The 25,546-nt window shown below is 39.5% G+C and overlaps 1 protein-coding gene across 1 annotated transcript in view; it reads right to left on the bottom strand.

The window, feature by feature from the left end:
- Positions 1 to 23,358, bottom strand: part of LOC139127886 (uncharacterized) — a 139,442-nt gene extending 116,084 nt beyond the window's left edge. Inside the window, exons 1-11 of the mRNA XM_070693742.1 lie at positions 23,163 to 23,358; positions 11,923 to 12,084; positions 10,439 to 10,609; positions 8,409 to 8,579; positions 6,089 to 6,259; positions 5,395 to 5,565; positions 3,898 to 4,068; positions 3,132 to 3,302; positions 2,338 to 2,508; positions 1,210 to 1,386; positions 214 to 384 (exon numbers count right to left, since the gene is read on the bottom strand). Of these exons, the coding sequence (XP_070549843.1) occupies positions 214 to 384; positions 1,210 to 1,386; positions 2,338 to 2,508; positions 3,132 to 3,302; positions 3,898 to 4,068; positions 5,395 to 5,565; positions 6,089 to 6,259; positions 8,409 to 8,579; positions 10,439 to 10,609; positions 11,923 to 12,084; positions 23,163 to 23,241 (1,786 nt within the window). The 5' untranslated portion in view covers positions 23,242 to 23,358. The remainder of the gene's footprint in view (positions 1 to 213; positions 385 to 1,209; positions 1,387 to 2,337; positions 2,509 to 3,131; positions 3,303 to 3,897; positions 4,069 to 5,394; positions 5,566 to 6,088; positions 6,260 to 8,408; positions 8,580 to 10,438; positions 10,610 to 11,922; positions 12,085 to 23,162) is intronic.
- Positions 23,359 to 25,546: the final 2,188 nt, after the last annotated feature.

Here is a 25,546-nt window from a genome sequence, read left to right on the forward strand (position 1 = left end):
GACCCCGGATCAGATCAAGATGAAATGTGAGCAAAGAAAAGGACCCATGGTAGTATGAAACAGAACGATGGTAGTGTCTTATTCAAATCCCTCCTTATCATAACCGCCAATTGTCAATATAGGGACCTATATTTAACACTAGGGGGGAAACTAATGTAGACAATTCAACGCCTGTGGGCGCCCTCCGCATAGAAATTCGTAAAATCCCCTTACCGATCGTGCATGTGGGAACAGCCGCGCTCCAAGCGCCATCGTAGCACGACAATGAATCTTCGCCAGTGAGAATGTATCCAGCGTCACATCTATAGAAGACGGTAGATCCGTGAGTATAGCTAGTCGCATATTGTTCGCCGTTTGTCGGAGTGCCTGGGTCATTGCAATCAGCTGTATATCAATAAAATTCGGAGAAACATTGTGTTATTCATTAAGGTGGAAAGCACATCGGGTACAAATACTCAGACTCTCAAACTTTTACAATATTCTTTTGGTCTACAACTTGTTTTGGTTCATTTTGAAGCTCATGAAGTATATAAAGTTTTCGCTGTCTTAGTTTTTCTGAAAATTGAATTTCCCTGAATTCGCTGACCGTTGACATTGAAACGGGGGAGAATTTTCCGCTCTGCTGTGTATGCCTTGACCAAAATCACTACAATCAATGCCGAGCTTCATTGGAAACTACTGCTGGTATTCTGTATAGTCGTTTGCATACGTGTGTCAGACTGTCACAGTGTTGAGTGCATCATATTCGATTTCAGAAATTCCTCCAAATCAGGAGTTAGCGCATATGTAGTCAAATTCTCGTTCCACACGACTTTGTGTCAGAATAGCGCGACCTGTTATAATTTCAAATCTTGAAAAATTGAAAATTGAAAATTTGAAAAATTTGAAAATTGAAAAATTTTTAACATACGCAGCAGCGAGCGCCATCAACCCTTGATAACCCGAGGAAACTGAGGAGTGATATAAATGCATCTTTGCATTGACCAAGTTAAATTTAGTACTGTGGCATAAACAAGTAGGTACAACATGGTGCATATTTAGTTTGTACTAACAGATGTAACCATTACAATGTACTTCTGAGCCTGTGTTTGGGGGATTGACACATAACCTTTTAATACATTGTGAGCTACCTATACTGTAAACGCTGTCGAAAACTAAACGCTCAAACTGACTGACTAGTAACAGTACGTGTGCATTGTAAAGTCGTACCTAAACACGCCGGAAATATAGCGCTCCATGCCCCGGAAGTGCATGTTATCACACTTTCGCCGACCAAGGTGTAATTTGTGTTACAGGCAAAGGTCACTGTTGAACCATGGGTGTAGTCAGGGCTGCCGACCTGGTAACCGTTTTGAGGACTGCCTGGATCTCCACAGTCATCGTCACCTGAAACAGCAATTAAAAAAAACTTGACTTTTTAGAGAGATAACAAACAGTTATTATATTATATATTGCTACTGTAGCCAGGAATGTCAAACTAATGCGATGGGAATGCATAGTTCACTAGTAGAAAATATTGCGAGAAAAAAGCGAGAAATGGACACTTTCTCGCTTTTTTGCAAGAATGCTGCGAGATTTCTTTTTTTTTCTCGCACTCAGTGGGCGAGAATTTATTTTCTTGCCTTGAATCTGCGAGAAACAAAATTCTCACAATCAAACAGCGAGAATCTGTTTCTCTCGCTGTCCACCTGCGAGAAAAACAATTCATGAAAAAACAAATTCTTGCTGATTGATCGGGAGAATTTTTTTCTCGCAGATTCATGGCGAGAAAATAAATTATCGCCCACTGAGTGCGAGAAAAAATGAAATCTCGCTGTATTCTCGCAAACAGCGAGAACGCATCCATTTCTCGCCTTTTCGCAATGTTTTCTACTAATGGTTGTACTCTTCTTCTCCCTAAAATGTTAAAATAAAATGTATGAGTTTTTACAAATATAATCGTTTGACTTCATAGAGTGATATTGCTGTGAAATTGATTTTATGCTCGACCAAAGGTCAGTATTCTACGGTAAAATTGAAAAAATGCACACAAGTTGAAGCCAAGCGTAGACAGTCTCGCTTCTACGGTCTACAACCCCTGGCAATCGATCTTAATGGCGGCGGTAAGAAACCAACAAAGAATTTAATTTCAGTAATCCTTTCTTCTCCAACTTTGCAACGTAATTTTTCCCCATTTGGATTGTAATGAAACATTATCTACTCCGGTAAGCGACTTCTGTCGGTTGTAAAAGATCTACTTGGAATCGATCCATAGCGAGGTTTCAAGTTTCATGGGACGCATATGACAACTGATGACCAATATATAAAAAGATTTTTTTTACAATAAAGTCTTCTTACTTAGACACTCAGGAATATCGTCACTCCACGTCCCTTCTTCGCACGTAATGGTGGTTGCGCCGACCAGACTGTACCCAGAATCACAGCTGAATGTAACAGAGGAACCATGGGTATAGTCTGGTGAACCTACTTGCTGACCGTTAGAGGGCGTGCCGGGGTCTGTGCAGCTCTCTGTGTGCGGAAACACAAAACGGAAAACGCTTACGTATTGTCGGGTTGAAAATAAAAAAATATGTGTACATTCAACTAAACCTGGTAAATTCATGGGTTCTGGGTCAGTTTCAAATATTGTCTGGCTGTACCACTAAAACTTGTTAGCGCATTTCTCTGTCTCGTCATAGGTGACTCACCTCATTTTGTTTGTTTGCTTGTTTTGGGTCAGATACCAACAAGACGTACTTAGAAGTCATTCATTAATGTCTTGTAGGTTTTACGATGTACACTGCCCACGCTTGAAAGATTTGCAGTGCATAGGGTGGCTATTTTTGTCCATAAATGTTGTAGGACCTGCAACTATGCTTCGAGTCTGAACATAGTTATATTTCAATTTTTCGAGTCGTGTTTGTTCACAAGTATCACAGATCATAGTATTACATCCACATGATCATTCTGTGAGTGAAAATACTTTAAGCATTTATTGGCACAGTAAAAAACAAACTTCAAAAGTGCAACTTCACGCAATACTGCAACTTCACGCAATACTGCAACTTCACGCAATAATGGCAATAATAATAAGTTCAAATATACTTATCGTTAAGTTCAAATATATTTATAATAATATCAAATATATTTACCGATACAGGTGGGCACGGGACTACTCCATGTCCCTCCGTCGCAGGTGATAGTTGTAGCTCCAGAGATCGAGTAACCGCTCGCACATCGAAAAGTGACGGTGGATCCGTGCGTGTAGTCCGGACTACCAACCTGAGATCCGTTCACTGGACTTCCGGGGTCCGTGCAATCCTCTGTTGGAAAAGTAGTATTGCACCGTCAGAATGTAGATAAGTCGATTTGTTGGCACCTGAGATATCAGGCTGCGTGCGTAGCTGGACAGGGCCACTGAATTCGTGGATCGTTACACCCAGTTCGAACTATTGGAGGGGTCAGTAATGTCAAACCGTGGATCACATTGAACAACTGGTTAAAAAAACTTTGAGCTCTTCCGAAATATGAAACATGCAGAGAAAGCGATAAAATAACTTTGGTATCAGCGACAAACGCGTGCAAATAGCCTGATGGCCACTCTTAGAACATCTAAACGTCAGCATGTGGTATTAACAATGCTGAATTCCACATGCATATCATCAATTGTAAAGCCTTTTTTTAAGTCTAAGGAGAAAATAAAGACACGACATCATCCTGTTTTATTATTCGGCCGAGTCGTAAGGCAATCTCGTTGATTATGACCCGATAAATAAACAAATAAATAGATTAAATATAAACAAACAAAAACTAAGTAAATAAATAACTCTCGTTCGAAAACTAACATATATCAAGCAAACTGCCCATTGCGGAGGGTGGGCACGACCTGAGCGTCAAAGTTTATCGAAGAATACATACGTTCACAGGTTGGTACGTCGTCGCTCCATGTACCGCCATTGCACGTGATACTGTCGGTTCCAACCAGCGTGTAATTAGAAAAACATGAGAACTCCACGCTTGAACCATGCGAATAGTCCGGACTTCCGTCCTGCTGTCCGTTGGTCGGTGTGCCCGGATCGGAACAGCCAACTGTTGAAAAAGACATTTAAATACCCATAATGAACCAAGACCTACTACCAGATAATGAACCAAGATCAAGGTTGATTGGTAAAGTTATATACAGAAGATGAAATGTATGGTACATATAAGGAGACAAACAGACTTGCAAGTATAGCAGACCATAAGTTGTCAATTATTCACAAAAACAGTGGCTTTGAGAGCTGTCCCTTTAAATAAATTATTATGACGTCATTCACCGCAGTGCCCCTTTTCTCGTGGATATCAATCGTTCCACTAAGCATTGACATAGCTTTTCAAATGTAAGGAATTTTTTTTAATCACGGAGTTTTGGAAAGGCAGTAGTTTTTCGCAGGATCTACCAAAGAGCCCTATCACATGACACACTGCAAAATCGCTCAATTGATACGGCCTGGTAGTCCATTGCGCATGCTCGGTCCCTAGGTTCGAAGTTCATCCTATAGAAGACATTCACACATAGCCTTATCAAGAACATGCAACAGCCAGGCAATGGAGTCTGTGTCGAGGACTGCAGCCGATCTACAGCCTTGATACATACTACCATTACGAAAAAATATATGTTTTGATGGAAAATAGTTTTGAAATATTTTAATTCATCATTTACCATCAATGCCTTGCAAACAAAAGTCATTATATGAGAACGGAAAATTAGGAACATACGCACCCGGCTTTCATAAATTTTGTTTGAAAGAATTGTTATAGATCGACAACCTGATGGGCGGATTGTACGGAGATATAATTAATGCACTCGGTTTTTTACTGCCGATTAATTAGTGCTAAATATTTCTGGCATTTTAAGTAGTATGCCCCTCGAAATTGAAAAACACGCACTCACCGTGCAAAAGATGGTGCTAGGGAAACAAATTAAATTACCCATATTTGTGCTATCCCTAAGCCAGCTCAGAAAAATTACATTTCGAATTTTCACATAAATTAAACTTTACTTTCTCACGTAAAGTTTCAAAATGAGCCGCAACAAGTGAATCCAAGATGCATGATAAAACTTTGATAGTCCGAGTATCTGTCTCCAAGGCGCATTCTACCTTAAACCTTTGAGCGCCAAAGTCTATTTTTGTCCCCTTTACAAAATAAACCACTGTCAAATTTTCTCAGATTTTTATCAAAATTTTGAAAAAAAACTGTAGCCAATGAAATGTATGGGCCATTTGGTCCATAATTATCAAACAAATTACAGAAAAATTCATAAGAATTGGCAAAATGTTGCACTAAAATTTTGGCGGGGAAAAAATTACAGCGCTCAAAGGGTTAAAGACTGCCCTTTTCACTGCTATAAACTCCACGTTGTCGGCAGCTTACCTTCGCAGGTTGGTACAGGGGCGCTGAACGTCCCATTGAAACAAGTTATACTGCTTGCACCGTCCAGCGTGTAGGTACCCGAACACTGGAAGCTAACAGTGGAACCGTGAGTGTAGTCAGGGCTGCCTATCTGCGATCCGTTGTTCGGTGTCCCCGGATCAGTACAATCGGCTGTGTTCAGAGACGATAAGCAAGGAATGACATTAAAACTGGTCCAATAATCATATCAATTCATGGTAAAACATTAATAGATCCCTGAGACAATTTGTTTACACCATTAAGTTGGACCATCCTGAACAAGTGATGGTAAGTGGTGAAAACACGAACACCAGGACTGTTATATACCAAGAAGTATTTGATCAACGTAGGTTTCACTTCGGAGGGTCTAAAGTGTGGAATGCCTTACCTACAGATATCAAACAAAGTACTAGTCTATAAACCTTCAAACGTAAATTGTAACGCTCAATAAAATTGTAAATATATTAAATAAATAAAAATATTTCGCTTGGCAAAATGTGGATATCTGTCACGTACTCAATCTTGAGGGGAAATTGTTTGACAATTTCTGTAGCGTACTTTGTATGTGTAGGGACACACAGCTGTATGTATGTATGTATGTATGTATGTATGTATGTATGTATGTATGTATGTATGTATTTGTGTATATACTTCCGTGTGTGTGTGTGTAACTTACCATAACAAGTGGGTATATCTTCGCTCCATGTCCCGTCAGTACACGTGATTAAACTGTCGCCGACCAAAGAATAACCCGAGTCACATGAAAATGACACCGTAGAACCGTGCGAATAATCTGGTGAGCCATCCTGTTGACCATTTGAAGGCGTTCCAGGGTCACCACAGTCAGCTGTCCAATGTGAGGCAAAATAACATGGAGTAAATGTTCAGTTCTTTTGGTTTTTCGCTGGAGTATAATCCCGTAGAAAGATGTACGGGTATGTGCCGTCCTAATGGGTAATTTTTTCACGAAAAAATCCCTAAACATGGGTCGATTTTTAATCCGTGAAAATCCTTAAGCATAGATCGATAACAAAGCAAATGTCCCATACTATAGGAAAATTTTCTCATGCAACAGAATAAAAGTGAAAATTCCCCAAATTTGTCAAGCAATTCCCTAATAACAATGGATCGTATTTTGGGAACATACAGCCGTTTTCCACTTGGGCGGCACACCCCTCGTATGGAAATATCAGGAGAACCCCCGGGGGTTCAGTGCAGTTTAAAGCCCTGCAACAAAAAACTAAAGTAATGAAAAGGATGAAAAAGCAGCTTTTCGACTTTTTCTTACCGTTGGGTTCTTTTCATCCACCTCAATAACACTGTTATATAGCTATATGTTTACTTCATAAGCTTGGCTTATCTTTATAATCCCTGTCTTTGAGTGCGCCCTCAGGCTGCGACAATTCAAATTTTCACCGCAATGTTCCAAACTTTTATCATCACTGATATCATCGTCCTAGCCACAAAGGGTCTTTAAACAAGCCTGTTGCAAGAAATTTTGCTGGTGTATCTACAAGCGTCAATTTATCGCATCGCTTTTGTGTAGTTTCCACAACTTACAGGAATATCTTGACTCACATATTCCGAGGTCGTGGATAAAAAGTAATGTTCGGTCACTGAAATTCCGCTATACCTTTCTACCACGACAGTAATATCAAAATTGCATGTACTCAGTGATTACGATAAAAGACGAGTATTTTGAAACCAAAATAATAAGAAGAACTTGAAATGATGCTGTACAGGGATTGATGACACCAAATGGCCAGGTACCATAGCAAGTGGTTAGCGTATTGAGTTAACATTGCCGTTGGGGTAGTTGCTGTGCATTTCTATTCATTCAGTAACCAAGCGACCCCGGCAGCAACTGTACGTTCTAGTTTCTTAGTTAGTGATAGAGGGCGCTCGTGAAGCCGGTAGACACTGACACAAGACATCCTTGACGTTATTGAAATAAGTGGTTGAGTTTTACGATTCTATTTTCATAACTGCACGAAGATTGGGCGTTTGTGTACATGCAGTGTTGCCGATGTTATGTCCTCCTTTCAATGTATACCGACCAAGGATTCTACTTCTACTTTTAAATTATGCAATGCCGCTTAAGCGTTTCATTGTAGAGGTCCTCCTTTAAATCGCTTTCTGCAAAAGCTCTTTCAGCAGTATTTCAGTTACGACACGCAGAATGCAACCGTTCGCCTCGAAAACTCATTGTGTGTACCGTGGGACTCCAACCGGAAAGAATTTCAAATGTTCTGATGAAAAACGTGTCCCGAGCGGCCAATGGAATGACTCACTGTCCATCAGCGTGCCATAAATATAACGGCCAATTAGTGAGAACGAGCCCCTATGCGCCTTATTGTACGAGTCTCGGTGACCAGAACCACGGGGAAATTTTGTCAGGAAACGAAGCTAGTGAGTCACTCGACATGCATTCATGGTCAAAACAGATGAACCCATTTGCGGACAACGCCTGAATGTCTTTTAAAGCGTCATTGTGCTTTTCCCTTTTCACGGATATATTTTCAGTAATTCTCGGTTAACAAACAGCTTACGTGATGCACAACATCAGGTCATCTTTAATCCCTTGAGTGCTGTAATTTTTTGCCACCAAAATTTGAGTGCTACATTTTACCAATTTTTATGAATTTTTCTGTAATATTTTTGGTAATTTTGGACCAAATGGACGTAAAATTTCATTTGCTACTGTTTCTTATCAAAAGTTTGGCAAAAATCTGAAAAACTTGACTGCGGTACATTTTGTAAGGCGACAAAAATTCACTTTGGCGCTCAAAGGGTTCATCCTTCCGCAATCATAGTAAATGAGAAAATCAACAGAATACATCTCAAACGACAAACAGACTCAAACGACAGTACTACAGTAAAAAGAGAATAAGAAAAAACAATGGATTTCAAACTATGTAGTTCATTTGTTGAGGACGAGAAACATTTTTAACTAGGCCTTGCAACAGAATATTTGAAAAAGTTAGACTTGTACTCACCAAGACACTCTGGGATTGGATCGCTCCAGTTGCCTGACTCACAAGTGATACTGCTAGAACCAATCAAACTGTAGTCTGAATCACAGGCGAAGGTCACAGTTGAGCCGGCCGAATAATCTGGACTGCCCACCTGGTTACCGTTGGTTGGGGTGCCCGGATCGCCACAGCCAGCTAAAGAGGGAGAACAAAGATTTTACATGATTGGGCGATAAACGCTGCTGTCTAGAATGGCCTCTGTACAGTTTCGTTCGCTGTAACTCTTGCCGTGTTTGTAAAATAAGGTTTCTCGTTCTACTCCCTAGATTATGTACATATGACTATCCAACTTGTACTTGTACGTGTAAAATGCTCTATGTTAAGCGCCACGTCCCCGATAACTGTTTACAACTGAATTTCAGCCTGGAGTGAAATTCACTATCAACAATAACATGGCATATTGCAAACACTGCATCGTATTTGCGAGCATGTGTTTTTCGATTCACTCTAAAGACAAAAAAAATATCAAAATTTCTAAGGCAGTACAAATAAACAGAAGAATCAACCGTCTCTTGAAAATATCTCAAACGTTCCATTCAAATAATATACCATTCGATACCGTGCAAAAAGAAAGGTGGTTTTCTGGTATTAGACAAAGGTTTCGACAGAGCATCAACCTCCCTCCCTCCCTCCCTCCCTCCCTCCCTCCCTCTCTCTCTCTCTCTCTCTCTCTCTCTCTCTCTCTCTCTCTCTCTCTCTCTTATATATATATTATATATATATATATATATATATATTTCAAAGGGAATATATATAACAAATGGGAATGGCATTAAGAAACGAGATGGAAATGTAAAGTGTGACGATTTTAAGTGAATAAATTGAATTATAAAGTGTGGCAGAGTGACATACGATAAAAAAGTTACAGAAGTCGTAGGCTATATGTGTTGAACTTTTTGGGTTTTTTGGCGGAACAACTATATGATGTTGTGCTGTATTAGGTTCCTGTCCTTTGTCGTAACAACAGGCGTGGCAGGCGCGAAATAAATAATTTGCATATCAATGAAAGACTTGTGTAAGGTCGTGGTGTTTTGTTTTCGAGTTGTAAAACACGAGTGCCATGACTGTCCTGCCATTGTCTTATCAACGGTGAGGGCGTATGTCGCCATTCACATCACATGTTGTTTGCCCCTCATTATTCTTTTGTATCTGAAGCAAGTATTTCGCATTTGAGAAATGGGTGTGGACAATGACTGTCCCGTAATTGCTTTTAATTTGTGCGAAAAAATGGAGAACTTTGATACCGATAGAAAAAGGAAACAGGACACTCGCATGAAAAAAAAAATCGGCAAGTAAAGTCTTTCGAGCAAACGACACACAAATTGTCAGACATCCACCATTGTAGAGATGGAAACTTAAAGATGTTGTTTTTGACATTCTAGACTACCATATAGCATTTTATCATCGGTGCTTTGAATTTAAATTTCAACAAAGTAAATTTGTTGTCTATGAATATAAGAGTGTTGCCGCGAATGTTGTTATGAAAGCCTGACCATGGTAGTTGCATGGCCTGACATATTAAACTTAGGATAGACTCACAGACTAAATTGACGTAATCAAGGAAGCTTAAGTTGTCAATTGAAACAGAATATTAATCTTTTTAATCCTTATTGCTTGTTGAACTCGTAGGGCCCGGTCGTCAGAAATTCCACTCTACGGTACATTAGGTATGGAGCCTGAATCAGTATACATTGTAGTTGAATCTTTCGTTTGATGAATATCATGAAATTATCATGAGGCGTTGCTGACGGTCCTGTCATTTTTTTTCAAATTCTCTTTCGTGATACATTTCAGTGCTTACCAAGCTAAATGCAGATTGCCTTATAAACCTGGGCATTTATTTTTCTGTCAGAGTCACATTGTGAACGTGATGCGGTAGGTTTAGCTTACTGCTTTGGTCTCAGGAAACTAGTGTCGAATTGAGCTAAAGCCAGAACGAGTCTCGTAATCGTCAAAAAAATTGACCTGCAATAATTCAAAAGAGATCAACTTACGTATGCAGGAAGGGACATCGCCACTCCACGTTCCACCTTCGCAGTTTATGTACTTTCTGCCGATCAGTATGAATCCGGAATCACAGGCGAATTCCAAAGTTGACCCGAAGGTGTAGTCTGGACTTCCGACCTGTGAACCGTCGTCTGGAGTGCCTGGGTCCGTACAGTCAGCTGTGAATGGATAAATTGACATTAGAATTCAATTAGAGAGCATTTCTATCTCCCATCAAATATCTCGGCGGTCGTGTGTTCCCAGATGCGAATAAAAGTAAGTGCCTTTTCTTAGGAGCGATTCTTTTATGCCAAAGTTCTCTGAACACGATTGGAACTAATTTGGGGCAATTGGATCTTTTAGTTGTTCAAATTTATCAAAAGTGTTATGTACGTACATGTGCTCTACAGCTGAAAGTTGCAATATTACAAATTATTCATAAGAAGAAGTGTATTCAATGTGCAAAAAAGGAAAAGTGGCTGGGTTTAAACTTACCAATTGAACACTATCAAATTATCCCAAATTAGTTCCAATCGTATTTTTGGTATTAAAGGCAATTATTTCGCGCATGCGCTGTGTAACAAAAAAATCTTAAAAATATATGAAAAAAACTTCAATTCAAAACTATGCTATCCTTATCAACGCCATGCGCTAACTTTACACAATTTTTGCTCTGGTCGGTTGATACTTTTCAAAAACAAGGAGATTGAAATGCTGAGAGTTTTTATCCATGTCATGTTTAACGTGATATATATTTTTATCAACCGAATAGTATAAATAGCGAAAAATATACATTAAAGTCAAAGGAAACTTGCACAGATTTGACAACAATCTGCAAAGGACCAAAAATTAAAGATCGAACTGTAAGCATATACTTCGCAATATGCCTTTCCATACGCCAGACGGTCTATAGTTACACGCGGATAGATCTATGGAAAGCAATCTGGGCAGTACAACCACACCTGACAAGGAGGTATGCAGGAATGACGGGGTGGGGGGGAGCAATATGATGATGACGTCATCGGGGAAGAAAATGGGCCTGAAGCTTTAGCGTGGACGCATTCAAGTTCCATTGAAACTGCGTGGACATTTGAAAAAGAAACAAAACATTGCATGTCCTCGACGAAAACGTTTCAAATATTGAAACTAGTAAACAAATTCATGTTCTGACTCTCCCACCAAAGATCCAATGGCCTGTTCCTTGAAAACGGCTATAGTCAAAATGCGAAGGGCTTGACGTGTAAGCGATTTATAGAGCATCATGTCAAGAATGTTAGAAATTAAAGGTATACAGTCAACTGTCATCTAAATATGCCCATATGGCGTTCCTTGGTATTCAATGCCCACGTGAGGGCACTGTTTTGAAAAAGCGGCCACCCGCTTAAAATATGTGATTGTTTAGGTTTTCTCTTTCCATGGTAACTGTGGCAAAATTGAAGCAAGTGACGGTATACCTTTAAGGCGTACGGAGGGAGTTAAATTGGCCACTTACGGTAACAGGTAGGTACGGATCCACTCCAAGTGCCGCTGTTACAAAATATGAACCTGGATCCTATAAGTGTGAAACCGGCGTCACAGGTGAACTGTACCATCCCGCCATTTGTGTAGGTTCCCGACTGTGTACCATTGACAGGCGTTCCAGGATCAGTACAATCTAGGGATGAAGAGAATTTGACGAATTAGCCATTAACAGTACTACATGTACCCATTTAAAAACTTATTGTATGTATTGACGACGGGTAATGCGCAGCGATACATTTATATTAGAAAAAAACTTTACTCTTTTCGCTAGAGGGCACATTCAATTGCTGTTTTTCAATCACAGGGGATGCATTTATGTGTATTGAAATGGGAATGACGGAGTGATATCGCATGTCGTGAGCGAGATCATAAAAACGTGAAGTAAAAAATTAAGTTAAGGTCGTAATCGACCATTCTCTTACCCAAAGATAGAAATCAATGAAAATCAGGCATCACCGTGCATACTTTGGTGCTAGAGAGACGAATTACCAAAGATTTCCAAATATTTGAAATTCAAAATGGCCGCCATCCCTGTGTCAACTCAATGGAGAAAAACAAAATTTTCGATTTTCGAAAAACTAAGACGGTAAATACTTTTCTCTAATCAAGAGCTTTAAAATGAGCCCCCACAAGTGGTAGAGTAGAAGAGAATTGATAAAATTTGAAAGACCGAATTTCTGTCCCCGGAGCGCGTTCTACCTTAATGATTAAATTAAAAGCTTAGATAATTCTTGCTAATTGTCACGTTAAAGGGATATAGTCGTCGGAACTGCGCTCAAACGTCGTATGGACCCATACGACCCATGGCAACAATGTATCCAAGGCACAATGGTGATTGATGACAGTTAAAACATGTCTGTCATAATCTATTATCGTATAATTTAAATGTTGCAGCTATGATGATGAGGTGCATCTTGATATCGTGCACGAAATACATTGTTTGTAAACAGGAAACTCGCACAGGCGCAGTTCCGACGACTGTATCCCTTTAACATGTTTAAACCGATGAGTGAATTCAAGTTTACAACGCCAGGATGAAAGTTATTCATTAAAAGAGACTCTTCATTGATAGAGAAACAGGGATATTGTCACGATAATCCATTTTTGAATTTTGATCGGTAAAAGCATCATTAATTTGCGATTAAAAATAACATTTCAAATTTCTGAATTTGAAACTGAGCAAAGAGAAATCAGAAGGGAATCAATGAGCTCGCAATATGCAAATTGGTCCGCCGACAGGATCCTACTGGAGCGTGTTCATACAGCAGTTTGATGTATTCGTCAATCGTATACGATATGGATTCTAATTGTAAAGGCAGTCTCACAGTTTGAGTGACCCCGAATGCTAACAACTAGTGGAATTATGGGAGGTATTGAAATCATACAAGTTTGTTAAGGTGGCACTCCCCTCGCGGAAATTTTAAGCCAGTCTGTTTCAAAATCAGGCATTAAAATCAGGCACAGTGCAAAGTTCTGCACAAGAGAAACAAATTACAAAAAATTTTCTTACAATGGCCGTTATCTCTATATCAGCGCCATGAAGAAAAAGTAAATTTTCGACACAACCAAGTAACTTTTAGAGTTCGAATATCTGTTCCTAAGGAGCGTGCAACTCCAAGCATGGAAGATGAAAAAAAATATTTCCATTCGGCATTATCTGCTTGCACTCCATTGACGATTATGTGTCTCAGAGAACATAGAGGCCCTGTTATGGTGGTTATAACTATATTTTGTAGTAGAAGCATATTTTGAATATTGCCGTTGGCGGCACTCCAGGGCATAGAATGTGCATTGTGACGCCGCAGTCCCTTTAGAGATCGTGATTGGACATACTAGTTGTCGTCTGCTCAAAAGTGTTCCCGCCATTTTCAGAACAGATTATCCAAGGTCTTATTTTATCAAAACCTTAGCTTCATTATATCGGGATATGATAATTTTTGAAATTTTGCATGTAGATGGTATCTCATACCATCTCTATTCGGACACGTTTTTACGGAGACGTGTGGTTTCACAAAATCGCTGAAAGCCGAACTTCAATTGATTCAATATGTTATGTAACTGGGTGGGGTGACACAAGCGGCTAAAGTCTTGTCATGTATTTTGTTTTTATTGAATTTTTCAAGCTGTTTGGTCGTGATTAAACGCCCTACCTTGTTCGATGCATTTTTGACATTTATTATAAATAATGTTGCATAAAGGGAAAGTGTAGCGGATAGTAAATACGCGTCTAATCGCGGTCACACTACAAAAACTATTTATACCACTGATCGTGTTTATCAATTATTCGCCGCTTTATTAAAGTAGGTCGCGCTTTGAGAATGAAATCCTTGACTTTTGCTCAAAGTTTCACCAGACAAAGTTTCGATAGTTCTTGTTCAAAATCAAGAATTAAAATCGGGAGTCATCTTGGAAAATGTTGTACTAGAGAAACAAAGTACAGAACATTATATTTACCGATATTTAAAATAGTTCAAAAAACCAACGTCCCTGTGTTTCTCTCTGGAGAAAAATAAAATTCCCACTTTTCACATAAGTAAACCTGTGAAAACTTTATTTGTCGGATCAACAACCTTCAAAATGAGCCACCACAAGTCCGAATATCTGTCCTCGAGGTGTATTCTACGTTCATGTCCCTTTAAGCTTATCTTTCACTGGTCTACAATTCTCATCATAATTAAGACCTACAGATATCCGCGCCTTAAAAATACACTCTCTGCACCTGCTCGAGTCCCCGACTCGACGCGTAAGATGTCGACACTGGTCTGTTTTCTCACTGACCCAGTGATGAATTCTGCTGAATCTAAATTTGCTACGAGAACTGTAAGAAGCCGACAGTCTCTGTGATTTAAGTCGCATTACCTCCTGTACTCTGAATCTCTTTTGAAACTCCAGCAGGCTGCGTGGTGTTGATAAGTGTTTAAAAGAAAGCCATTACAATCAGGGGTATTGTACTGGTTGATGGTTACGTACCTATGCAAAGTGAGTGAAGAACAAGATAGGCATGGACAGCACTATGGTATTGTACACGCACCGCATTGTCAGAACGTTTTTGTTTCGAATCACCGGTTAATTATCCTTAATATAGTTTGGCCCAAAGTCTCGGCAGCAGTTACTTGCCGGCCCGGGGTGGGCCACCCCACGATCGACGCAACAGCCTACCACTAACGCGATAGTCTGCTGAAGTTTGACTGTTTTGATATCGATGATGCCAACAGACTTGAAACAAGTCTATCTTTAATAGTTCCCTCCCGCAAAGTCAGTGTGCTTCAATCTTTCTCAAGGTCATGGCGAATACATTAAGACACCAGGATATACTAAAAGCTGTATGAAAACAGCTCGCTGTAAATTCTTATCACTATGTCAAACGACACAACCGACACTGCAGTTCATTTTATTCAACCGAACTATTATCAGATCATGTTGAATTGCTTAGCTGTTAAAGTAGAACGCGCCTCGGTAACAGATATTCAGACTTTCAAACTTTTACAATTCTTTTCTGGTCTACCACTTGTTGGGGCTCATTTTAAAGCTCTCGGAGTAAGAAAAATTGTCACCGTCTTAGATTTTCGAAAATCGAAAATTTTATTTTCCTCCATAGAGTTAACACAGGGATAGCGGCCATTTTGAATTTTAAATGTCGGTAAATTTTAGGTAATTTATTTCTCAGGTACCATACTTTGCACAGTGACCAGTAATCTTTATTCTTGATTTTGGTATGAGAATGGTTGAAAGTTTCATTTACTAAAGTGTGAGCAAAAGTTTAAATCTTTCACCTCCGAGGAGCGTGCTACCTTAGGTACAGCTTTGCGCATGTCAGGTAAAGCAGACTTATGTATGTTTGAAGTATAAACATATCAATGCTTTAGGCGTTCTACATAGCGGGATTTGCGAATATGTTTACAAGAGAGCTCAATTATTTTGTGTGTCGCCCTATTGTCGTTAACTGTATGACAATAATTGCCGCTTGAGGGCATTATCATTATTATTATTGCAATTTCCCTGTTTCCGTGTAGTATTGTATTTTGCGTTTGAAACTTGGGTGAGTATATGATATACTAAGACCTGTGTCGTAGATTGAATGCATTTCCTACTTTAAGTTATTAAGGAATTTTCCAATCATACTCTCTAAAAATGAACAGTAAAATCCCGAGGGGGTCACCGCACAAAGTTTGGTACTAGATAAACAAAATACCAAAGATTTACCGATATTTGAAATTCAAAATTGCCTCCAACGCTAGCGTTAACTATGTTGAGAAAAAAATGACATTTTCGATTTTCGAAAAACTAAGCCTGTGAAGATTTTTCTCGCACCGTTAGGTTTAGAATGAGCCGTCACAATTTGGAGATCAGAAAAGAATTGTAAAGTTTGATAGTACGATTATCCCGAGTTGCATTCTACCTAATAGACAGCTGAGCGCTGTGGCAAACTATATGTATTGCTTTTTCCTCGTAGTCATGACACACAGTCCTCCTTTACTCCGCCTGGATAATAACTTGAACCCCTTCAGTGACAATGTCTGGAATGTATCTTTTCCTTACGAATTTTATCGCTTTCTCCGTGCAAACGCTGATGATCAACGTCAAAGTCATCTGTAATAGTATTCTAATAATTGTACCTCCATCATATTAGTTGTGTTAGTCGATGGATGCGTGAATCAATAAACTGACACTATTGGTTTTCCGATGGCGTGTTTGCATACAAACAAAGAAACGAGGAATAGTTTTCTGCATATCTGTGGCCAAGCTCATCGTGACCTTTGACTACGTTTATTTGTTCACAGGAAGGCATGTAATTTTCAACGTAAAACTCTGAAATTAATTTAGAAAATTTATATCAGTGCAAAGCAATCAAAAAAGACACTCTAATGACCACAATGTCTTTGCATTTTCTTCCCATTGCTGGGAGAATGCGCGTTTGATTTCCTTTTAAATTTTATGCACTGTTAGATTTAGTACTAGTACATTAGCGTTGTTTTTTTCAACACATTTTTGCCGGGTTTTTAGGTCTGTGTCTTTTTTATGCAAATATTCTATCATTTCAAGTTTTCATTTTTTCGAATGGAACATTTACATAAACACATTGCTTTATACCACCACTCCTACCAGATACTATTCTTTACGAAAGTGCCCTGGCAGTCAGTAAAAGGCAATATAGAGCAAAATCTATACGTATTTTCATCTACTTGACTTGGTATGTTATAGCAGTTTTATAGCCATCATGTTAAAGGGACATTATTTGTATCTTTTGACCTTATATTGTTGCAAACGAGAAGTTGATAATGTTGTTTGACTTATTGAAAGATGTCTAAAGAACGGTCGACCATAGACAACTTCCATCCCGTTTGCGTACACTGTATAGAAAAACCTTGGGTCAGAGGTTAATGGTGGGCTACCGTTGACCTGCGATCAGACCACATTGCTAACTGCTATCTGGGCCGCTGTAAGCATCCGCGTGTAAAAATAAACCATACGAAGTGAAAGTCGAGAGCGCAGTGTAGCAGTTTCGGGATTCCCTATTACCGATGCCGTTTGCTCAGTTACATTTTGACGGTCAGTTTTTCATGGAGATCTTGACGGCCAATCCTGCTCTTAGATACACCATCCTTTGCTGCTACAGAGCACATTTTTGTAATGGGCATTTCAAATGCCTACAAGCTGCAAGAAGCCGACGACTCGGACAAGGCCTATAATTGCGGATTTTTATGTCTCGTTTGTACCTCCATATGTAGACTTGCCCAAAGCCTGTGGGCATAGAAATGTCAAAACAGAGTACAATGAAGGGATTAACTTCAGTAGACAGTCACGTTATTGTCGAGGTGATCGCGAAATTGAAGCATATACAACAGAGGGGCCTCTACTGTTCCGGTCTACTGTCTATGATTGAAGCTGCTTTGGCGACTGACACGTACCATCATGTACATTGTTGGGTGAAAGCTAGCTCTGCATGGCAGGGTTGTGCCAAATCGCTGGCAGCACCTCGGTTGCGGCGTGCAGTTTCTCCACCAAAAACAACCCATTTTTAATCCCAAACTCGCACTGAGTTTCGTTTTCGAGCACACCCACCGCGCCTGGGTACACGATTAGCCCTACGTACAGGTCTTTGTGTTCCAGGCGTTATACGGCGAGGAGGCCGTATGATGCCGGGAACACACAGACCTGTATGCAGGGCTAGGTACACAATGTGCTCAGCTGCGCTTCTAAACTTACGCAAAACCCACTTTTGGCAGTGGGTCGGAGGCACGGAGGCCGTAAGCGACGTATAGGGTCTATGCAACTGTCATTGCGATGTACTCACTTTTGGTTCGAAATGCGATTCAACTGATACAAATAATTACACGATGCACAGAGAATAACAACATTCAAACAGATCTTGTGTATTGAGAGGTGACTCCAATCGCGAGCAGTATCAATCGACAGTACAGTACTTGCTCAGCGCGGTGTCACAATGTCACAGATGCTACACCATGCACATGTTCAGTCTGAGTGCGATGTTTCCAAGTTCAACAAGTGTTCATGTTAGTTTGTAAAACAAACCAACGTAATGGCAAGAAAATGCCCTAAAAATCTTAAATGCACAGGAAATGCATTACTCTGTACCTGTTTCACTATCACCACAGCAATCTGACATCGTTTTAGTTTTACCATTGACCCAATTGCGTTTATGGTTTTATTTGTTTCACAGTCTGTGTCATCAATACTAAAATCAAACTTACAAGCAAATGCCCTGTTTATTTCACTATTTGACAGTAGTTTGTGAGACGTGCATTTGTTTATGCGCCGTGAGCTCATCGATATGCATTGTGCTGAAGTTTGTGTGTAGGTGACGGCCGCTCAGCGTTCTAGCTGTACTTTGATAGTTGACGTATGCGTAGTAATATTGGTTATGTGCTTGGGTTCAATCATGGCGGTTGGTTCAAATCGCGCGGACGCCCTTACCAACATTGAACCTTGCCGTAAAGAGCAAGAAGGTGGTTTTACATATCCTTGAAGCCGTCCATAGTCACAATTTAGGTCTCCTATTGATTTGACCGGGGATTTCAGTCATCGAAAAAATGAAAAAAAAAAAATATGAAAAGATACAAATAATGTCCCTTTAACAGTATCTGTGTTTTCAGCAGCTTTCAAATATTAAAGTTCTTTTCAGAATGCAAGATGACATGTTCTGACTCCCTGGCATATGTGTTTGGCAGAATAAGGGTCAAACATTTTGTCTTAATGGTTTGGTCCAATCCTACTATTTTCTATGGCAAAATCGGGCTTGTGCATTAGGAAACGGGTACGAATAGCGTATGAATGCCCTACCTATTGTACCGACGTATAACTAAACCTTTTATTTGACTTATATGTAACCAAACAATAAGGCCAACACAACTATAAGGCCCAACATCGTGTAAGCATATTTCAAATACTTATTTGCTTTCAACAATAATGCCACTAGAATACATTATGACGTCATGAAATCTTTCCTTCTTACAAAACTACACGGGACTCCACCCTTTATTAATTTCGTCGCTTTTGTTCAGTCATTTTAAAAATATGTCTAGAATATACATAACAGCCGATGTCTCTATTTTGGACATACTTGTTGGTTTCTTTTTCTCAAGTGTAATGTTACTTATTAAATTATTGGACTGAAACACACTGCAAAATTTAATATGACTGACTTTGACTTTATCTAGGGCAGTCTTTATAGACAGACCACACAATTTCTTATTTCCAATATCGAACAAAAAATACAGTTGCAAATTGCTGATACAACAATCTCTTAGGTAATGCTTGAACCAAACAGTACATAAATGTTATAAATGACGCTTGGGGACATTCTTAAAAAGTCTGCAGTGTTTCTCAACGGAGCTTTGCTTAGGGGGCTCTCTGATAACTTTGTGAAGCAACCTGACCCCATAGGATCGTCTTAATTTGTAAATTTGCTCAGTTTCGGTAGAGTCTCGTTCACCTTAACCCATTACCAAGCTCTTCATCTATATTATATGAATTCTTGTTTGATTTTTATAAGCTTATTTCACATTGTCTTGCTGTTGCCTCTTCCCCCCCAATTCGGTGTAATCGGGTCCGCATACACCATTGATATCAATGGCTTTGGGTCAAACCATGGCGGTGAAATGGATTAAAACATCCGGGTAAAGGGATTACTTTAGTGTCACCTGAATGATTGACTAAATGAAATTATCATGACCACGGTAAATCAAAGAACAGGGGCAGGGATGGATAGCTTTACCGTCGAAAAATGATCATTGAGCTAATCGCTTCGCAGAGTTCACAAATCACCGTTTGAAGTTCGGTTTTTCTCGGATCCCGGCCAGCCGAACGACTTCGAAGCTGTACAACATTGATGTTCTATGAAGTAGCGATGTCACCTGACTGGGATATGGGTATATATACTTTAGTAGTCGCTTTCAATTGACGATATTATCTTGTCAATGATACATGTATTTGTTACCAACAGCTTTGTCCCCGATTCAAGCATAATTGCCACTCTTTGTAACATGGCCACAAACAGTACATTCTCTGCAAAAACAGGCATAATAGCATCAGGAAATTCAATAAGCCTAGAGTAAATTGCGCCTTGGGGACAGATATTGCAAGGTTTCAAACTATTACAATAATATTTTATTCTACTTGTGTGGGCTTATTTTGAAGCTCAGGGTGTACGTAAAGTTTTTACCGGCTTATTTTTGTGAAAATCGAAAATTTGGTTTTCCCTGTAGAGTTAACACAGGGATGGCGGCCATTTTGAATTTCAAGGGTCGGATTTTTTTTTGGGGGGGGGGGGGGAATTTGTTTCTCTAGGCCCAAATAGACCATGTTCCGAACCGCGCGTGACATTCCGAGATATCGCGAGAATATGTGGTTCGCAGTGGACGCGTTCTCGCAACACAGGACAAACTGCGTAAAACAGGACAAGTCGCTAATTACGTTAAACACTGCATAAAATATATGAAGTTGCAACCTTTGCTCAGTTCTGCACTTTTTCTAGTTCCATACAAAGTTTGACTTGTATTACTAAGCTGGAAACCTGTTTCTACGGGCATGTATTAAAGTCTCGCGAGATCTCGCAATCAGCGGAAAATCGTCTATTGCACAGTGGTCCTGATTTTTATTCTTGATTTTGAAACGGAATAATTTACAGTGTCTTCCGGAAAGTTTGAGCGAAAGTTTAAGTTTTTCAATTTCGAGGCGCATACTACCTTAATCTGTTGACATATGGCGATAAACGATGTTAGTATAGCGCAAGACTTTCCAAATGACATCGGTACCCCCTGTCCTCTTTGCTCAAACAGTGACTAACTTCCCATGATGCATCGCCGTGGTTGTTGACCTTCCCTGACATAATTAATCCAGGAGAGGTATTTGAAGGGCGTTGCGGGATTCACAATACTGACAATACATCGGGCAAGTTTACAAAGGCTTTGCTAAACATCGACTACGTGAGCTGGACATTCACAGTTGAATAACCGACGTAAAGTGGTCAGGCATGGAAGGTGAACTCTCAAGTCAGAGATAGTAGAGTGAACAGCTGTTTGCCTTTGCGATTATCGTGTTTAAAAAGTGAAGTTTGAAAGGCTTATCGTTACTTCATTGAAGATTTTCCTGCCTTCTTCAGGCACTTACAGGTCGTTTAGTTATGCCTGCACGACTAAGATCGCCCGTCTCTCTATCTCTGTCTCCCCAGACCTCCCTCCAACTCTCTCGGGGCGTACAGTGTATACAGAATGTTAAATAACTGCTTTTGAAACAATGTGCTTCTTTGTTTCTTTGCTGAGATCAGATATAGTGTGCGAGACATAATTATACTGGCAGGACCTGTTTTTGTGCATTGCTAGAATTACTAGCTAGGATACCATGTTATATTAAATTTTTTTTCATTATTACACATACATTATATGTACTCCTTGTGAAACATATCCTTTCAACCAGTGCAGGCTGAGTACTATGGAGCTCAATGATGGTACACTTATTAAAATAACAGACCAGGGCGGTGTAGGTATTCATTTCGCGGAGTAAAGAGCGAGATTATTGGTAAGTGCCGTTGTATCATATACGGTGATCATCTAGGTGGTTTGATAGTCGCTATGATGCCTAAAACGTTTGTTCTTGTACGATCATCATCTTTGGAGTACATTATATCCATCTATCCATCTATCTATCTATCTATCTATCTATCTATCTATCTATCTATCTATCTATCTATCTATCTATAAATATATATATTATCCATCTATCTTATATATATATATATATATATATATATATATATATATATATATATATATATATATATATTCATACATACGTATGTACGTATTTACTTACTTACGTACGCACAGTCGTACCCCCATTTTTTATTAAAGCTATTTCTACATATATTCTCATTAACGATAATATTCATTAATTAAAATTAGCAGCTTAATTTCGTACAACTATTTAAATAACATCATAGCAATTCAGGATTGCAGTAAGTCAGAGGATTTAATAAAACTTTCACTTCAAAGGCGTCAATATTTCTTTAAAACGATGGCTTCCAAGCACATTATCGCCATATATATTTCTTCAAGGTCTAGGTCATTTCTTGGGATCGATTCACGGACAAATGATAGTTCCGTAGGCTTTCCTCGGCATTTCCCTCCACCCGGGGCGGAGGGACTACGCTTACATAACTACTATAGTTGCCCTATCATGCATATCATGTTACGGATTTTGTTGCCTTGCTTTTGCAGAGAGACAGTAGATAGACCCGAATATAATGCAGATTGCTGTGTGGGTTGCTCATGAATAATTTAGACACACACACCGTGTCATCTTCGAACCAAGATCAGGATTACACTTAATACAGTGGTCGTCCTGTAGGTTTGTAAATCATAAATGGGAGATGGCATCTATAAAGTCACGCTTTCGTCAAACTCAGTGGCCAGATTTTGAAACTGAAAGTGTTGAATGGGGTTTTTAATCGGCCTGGGCGTACTACAGAGGTTTTATGACGAATGCCTGAAGGGTTACGCCTTACAAGTGCACGTATATGTGCAGACGATAATAACGATTTCTGGAGTCCCCTGGGTAGAGTAAAAGGCTACCATAGGCTGACAAACACATCAGGACTGATCACGAGGGGCATGAAACGTTGCGAAGTTTAGAAGAGTTGACTAAGGGTGTTGTTGACTTTGAAGAGTAATAAAGTAAAAGATACAAGATTACCTGTTGCCGCGGAGGCGGGAATGTGAGTGACAATTCCGCACGCACATAGTGCAACTGCTATCACTGCCGCTGTTTTCATGTTACCTAGGCATCGCTCGAGACTTGCCCCTCTTTAACTGCGGAAAAAAACACACTCACAAACGGTGGCACTGCACCCGTGTCTCTGCCCTGTGATGTGTAGGGACTGGTTGAGTGACCCGCGACACACCCTGAAGTTATGTAACCGTGAATCGATGCAGATTTTGTCGAAGAATTGTTTCATCAAACAATAAGAGATGCCTTACACAAGAGCATGAATGCCTGTCTATTCAGTATGTCTGTGTGTCTGATCGTTTGCACTATCGCACTTGTATGTAACCGATATCTTCGCGACCCCAAAGACGTCGAAAATCAAACCAGGTAACAATCTATGACCGTTAAGTTTGCTCACAAGCGATGATGCAGTTTAACAATGAAACATAGTTGACGACGACTACATTTTTGAAAGTTTTAGTTTGTACAATGGTAGCGAGATCTGGATAGTACCGCCATTCTTCGTTATGGTAGAATGCGCTTCGGGGACAGGTATTCGAACTCTCACATTTTTACAATAATTCTATTCTGAACTGCCCCTTGTGGTGCTCAGTTTAAAGATTTTTGAGGAAGAAAAACTTTAGCCGTCTTAGTTTGTCGAAAATCAACAATTCTATTCTTTCACATGTAGTTAACATGGGGATGGCGGCCATTTTGATTTCCAAATGTCGCTAAATGTTTAAAAAAAGTATTACTTTAGTACCAAACTTTGCACGCTGACCCCTAATTTTTAATTATTAATTTAGAGAGAAGGTTTAAAGATTTATTTCGGACATTTTGAGCGAAAGTTTGAGTCTATTATTTCAAGGAGCGTACTACCTTAAAAATATTTCTATAATTTGTTACCCAGGATTTCACGAGTTCAACCTAATGGTGTCAAGGGCCTTTCACACACTTTCTAATCATCACTGCCCTGTCTTCGAAACCAAGAAATATCTAAATCTTGTGTCCCACGGTTGATTGTTTTATCCCGTTTTAAAACTCAACCATAATTCCGGCATTTATTTTAAAAACAAATTGAGCACAGATATCTTATTGTGATGGAACAAATGACACCAAGTGCAGTCTCTGGTGGTGGAACTGTGTCACGGGATAGTACACAGCCGTCGGCCCCACAGTAGGGACGACCCTCTATTGTTTGCGTCCGCGGCCGCTGGTGGCAGTCTTGTTCGCCCTTTGAACTCAAATCCATGACTCGAGGCGGGACCGTGTGTGAGTTGCGGTGACAAAGTTTTAGAGTTTTAGATTTTATATGGACAATCTGTTCTGTGATAATAAATACGTAAATATGTGAAAGTTAAGGTCAAGAAAGTGCTCAGACGTACTGCTACAAAGCTACATTGCCCTTACAGTTATACAAGAGAGAAGTTTCATTGCGCAACCAAAATGCCATGAGTTTTTCTGCACGGATAGAACCTGGGGCGGGTATCACTCACGTAGGTTCAACGAAACTTGGAAAGTGTCTATCGCCAGATGAAAAGTGTTTTTGAAGAGGCAGAACCTGTAACTTGTGATAATTATTTTCACTATTTTTGGTTTGTATATAAACAACCGTTTTCTCTGAAAGCAAACAATAGAAATTAACCAAGAAGAATGAATACTGCTTTATGCCATTTTTCCTCTTCTAGCAACGGGGACACAAATGATATGAATAAATTAACTTGTAACATCACACGGAACAAAACACACGGACCTTCGGTCAAAAATGTTTTCAACACTGGCGGCAGTGTCACGGATAACAAGCAAGCCGTATATGCACTGTAATTTTCCACCAAAATTAGTGCAACATTTTACCAATTGTTATGAAATTTGCCTGCATTTGTTTCGATAATGTTGGAGCAAATAGACATCACATTTCAATGGCTACAGATTTTTATCAAATTTTTTGCAAAACTCTGAAAAAAAATTGACTGGGATATATTTTGTAAAGGCGACAAAAATTGACTTTGACGCTCAAAGGGTTAAAGCGACTGGACCTGTACGTTCATTCAAACTTAGACTCAAAAATAACCTTAACCTTCATAACCTTCTAAAATCGACCGTCATGACGAAGTGTACTTGCACTCTAAAAATTAAAAATTGTACTACGGCCAAAAAGCAGGTTTTGTTATCTTTTCTATTAAATGGAATTCAGCGAGAAAGCGTTTTGACACACGATTATTGTGTTCGGAAACTGTCACCTGAGGTTCTGGTGACCCTGTCGCTTGTACCTAGATATCGCTTGTACATGATTATCGCTTGTACTTATACAGTACCGGTATCTATAGATTGCTTGCATTAGAGGATGTGTGAAATACTCATTAGCGCATTCC

The sequence above is a fragment of the Ptychodera flava genome, unplaced genomic scaffold (genome assembly GCF_041260155.1).
Source record: "Ptychodera flava strain L36383 unplaced genomic scaffold, AS_Pfla_20210202 Scaffold_39__1_contigs__length_1403739_pilon, whole genome shotgun sequence".
Taxonomy (NCBI): domain Eukaryota; kingdom Metazoa; phylum Hemichordata; class Enteropneusta; family Ptychoderidae; genus Ptychodera; species Ptychodera flava.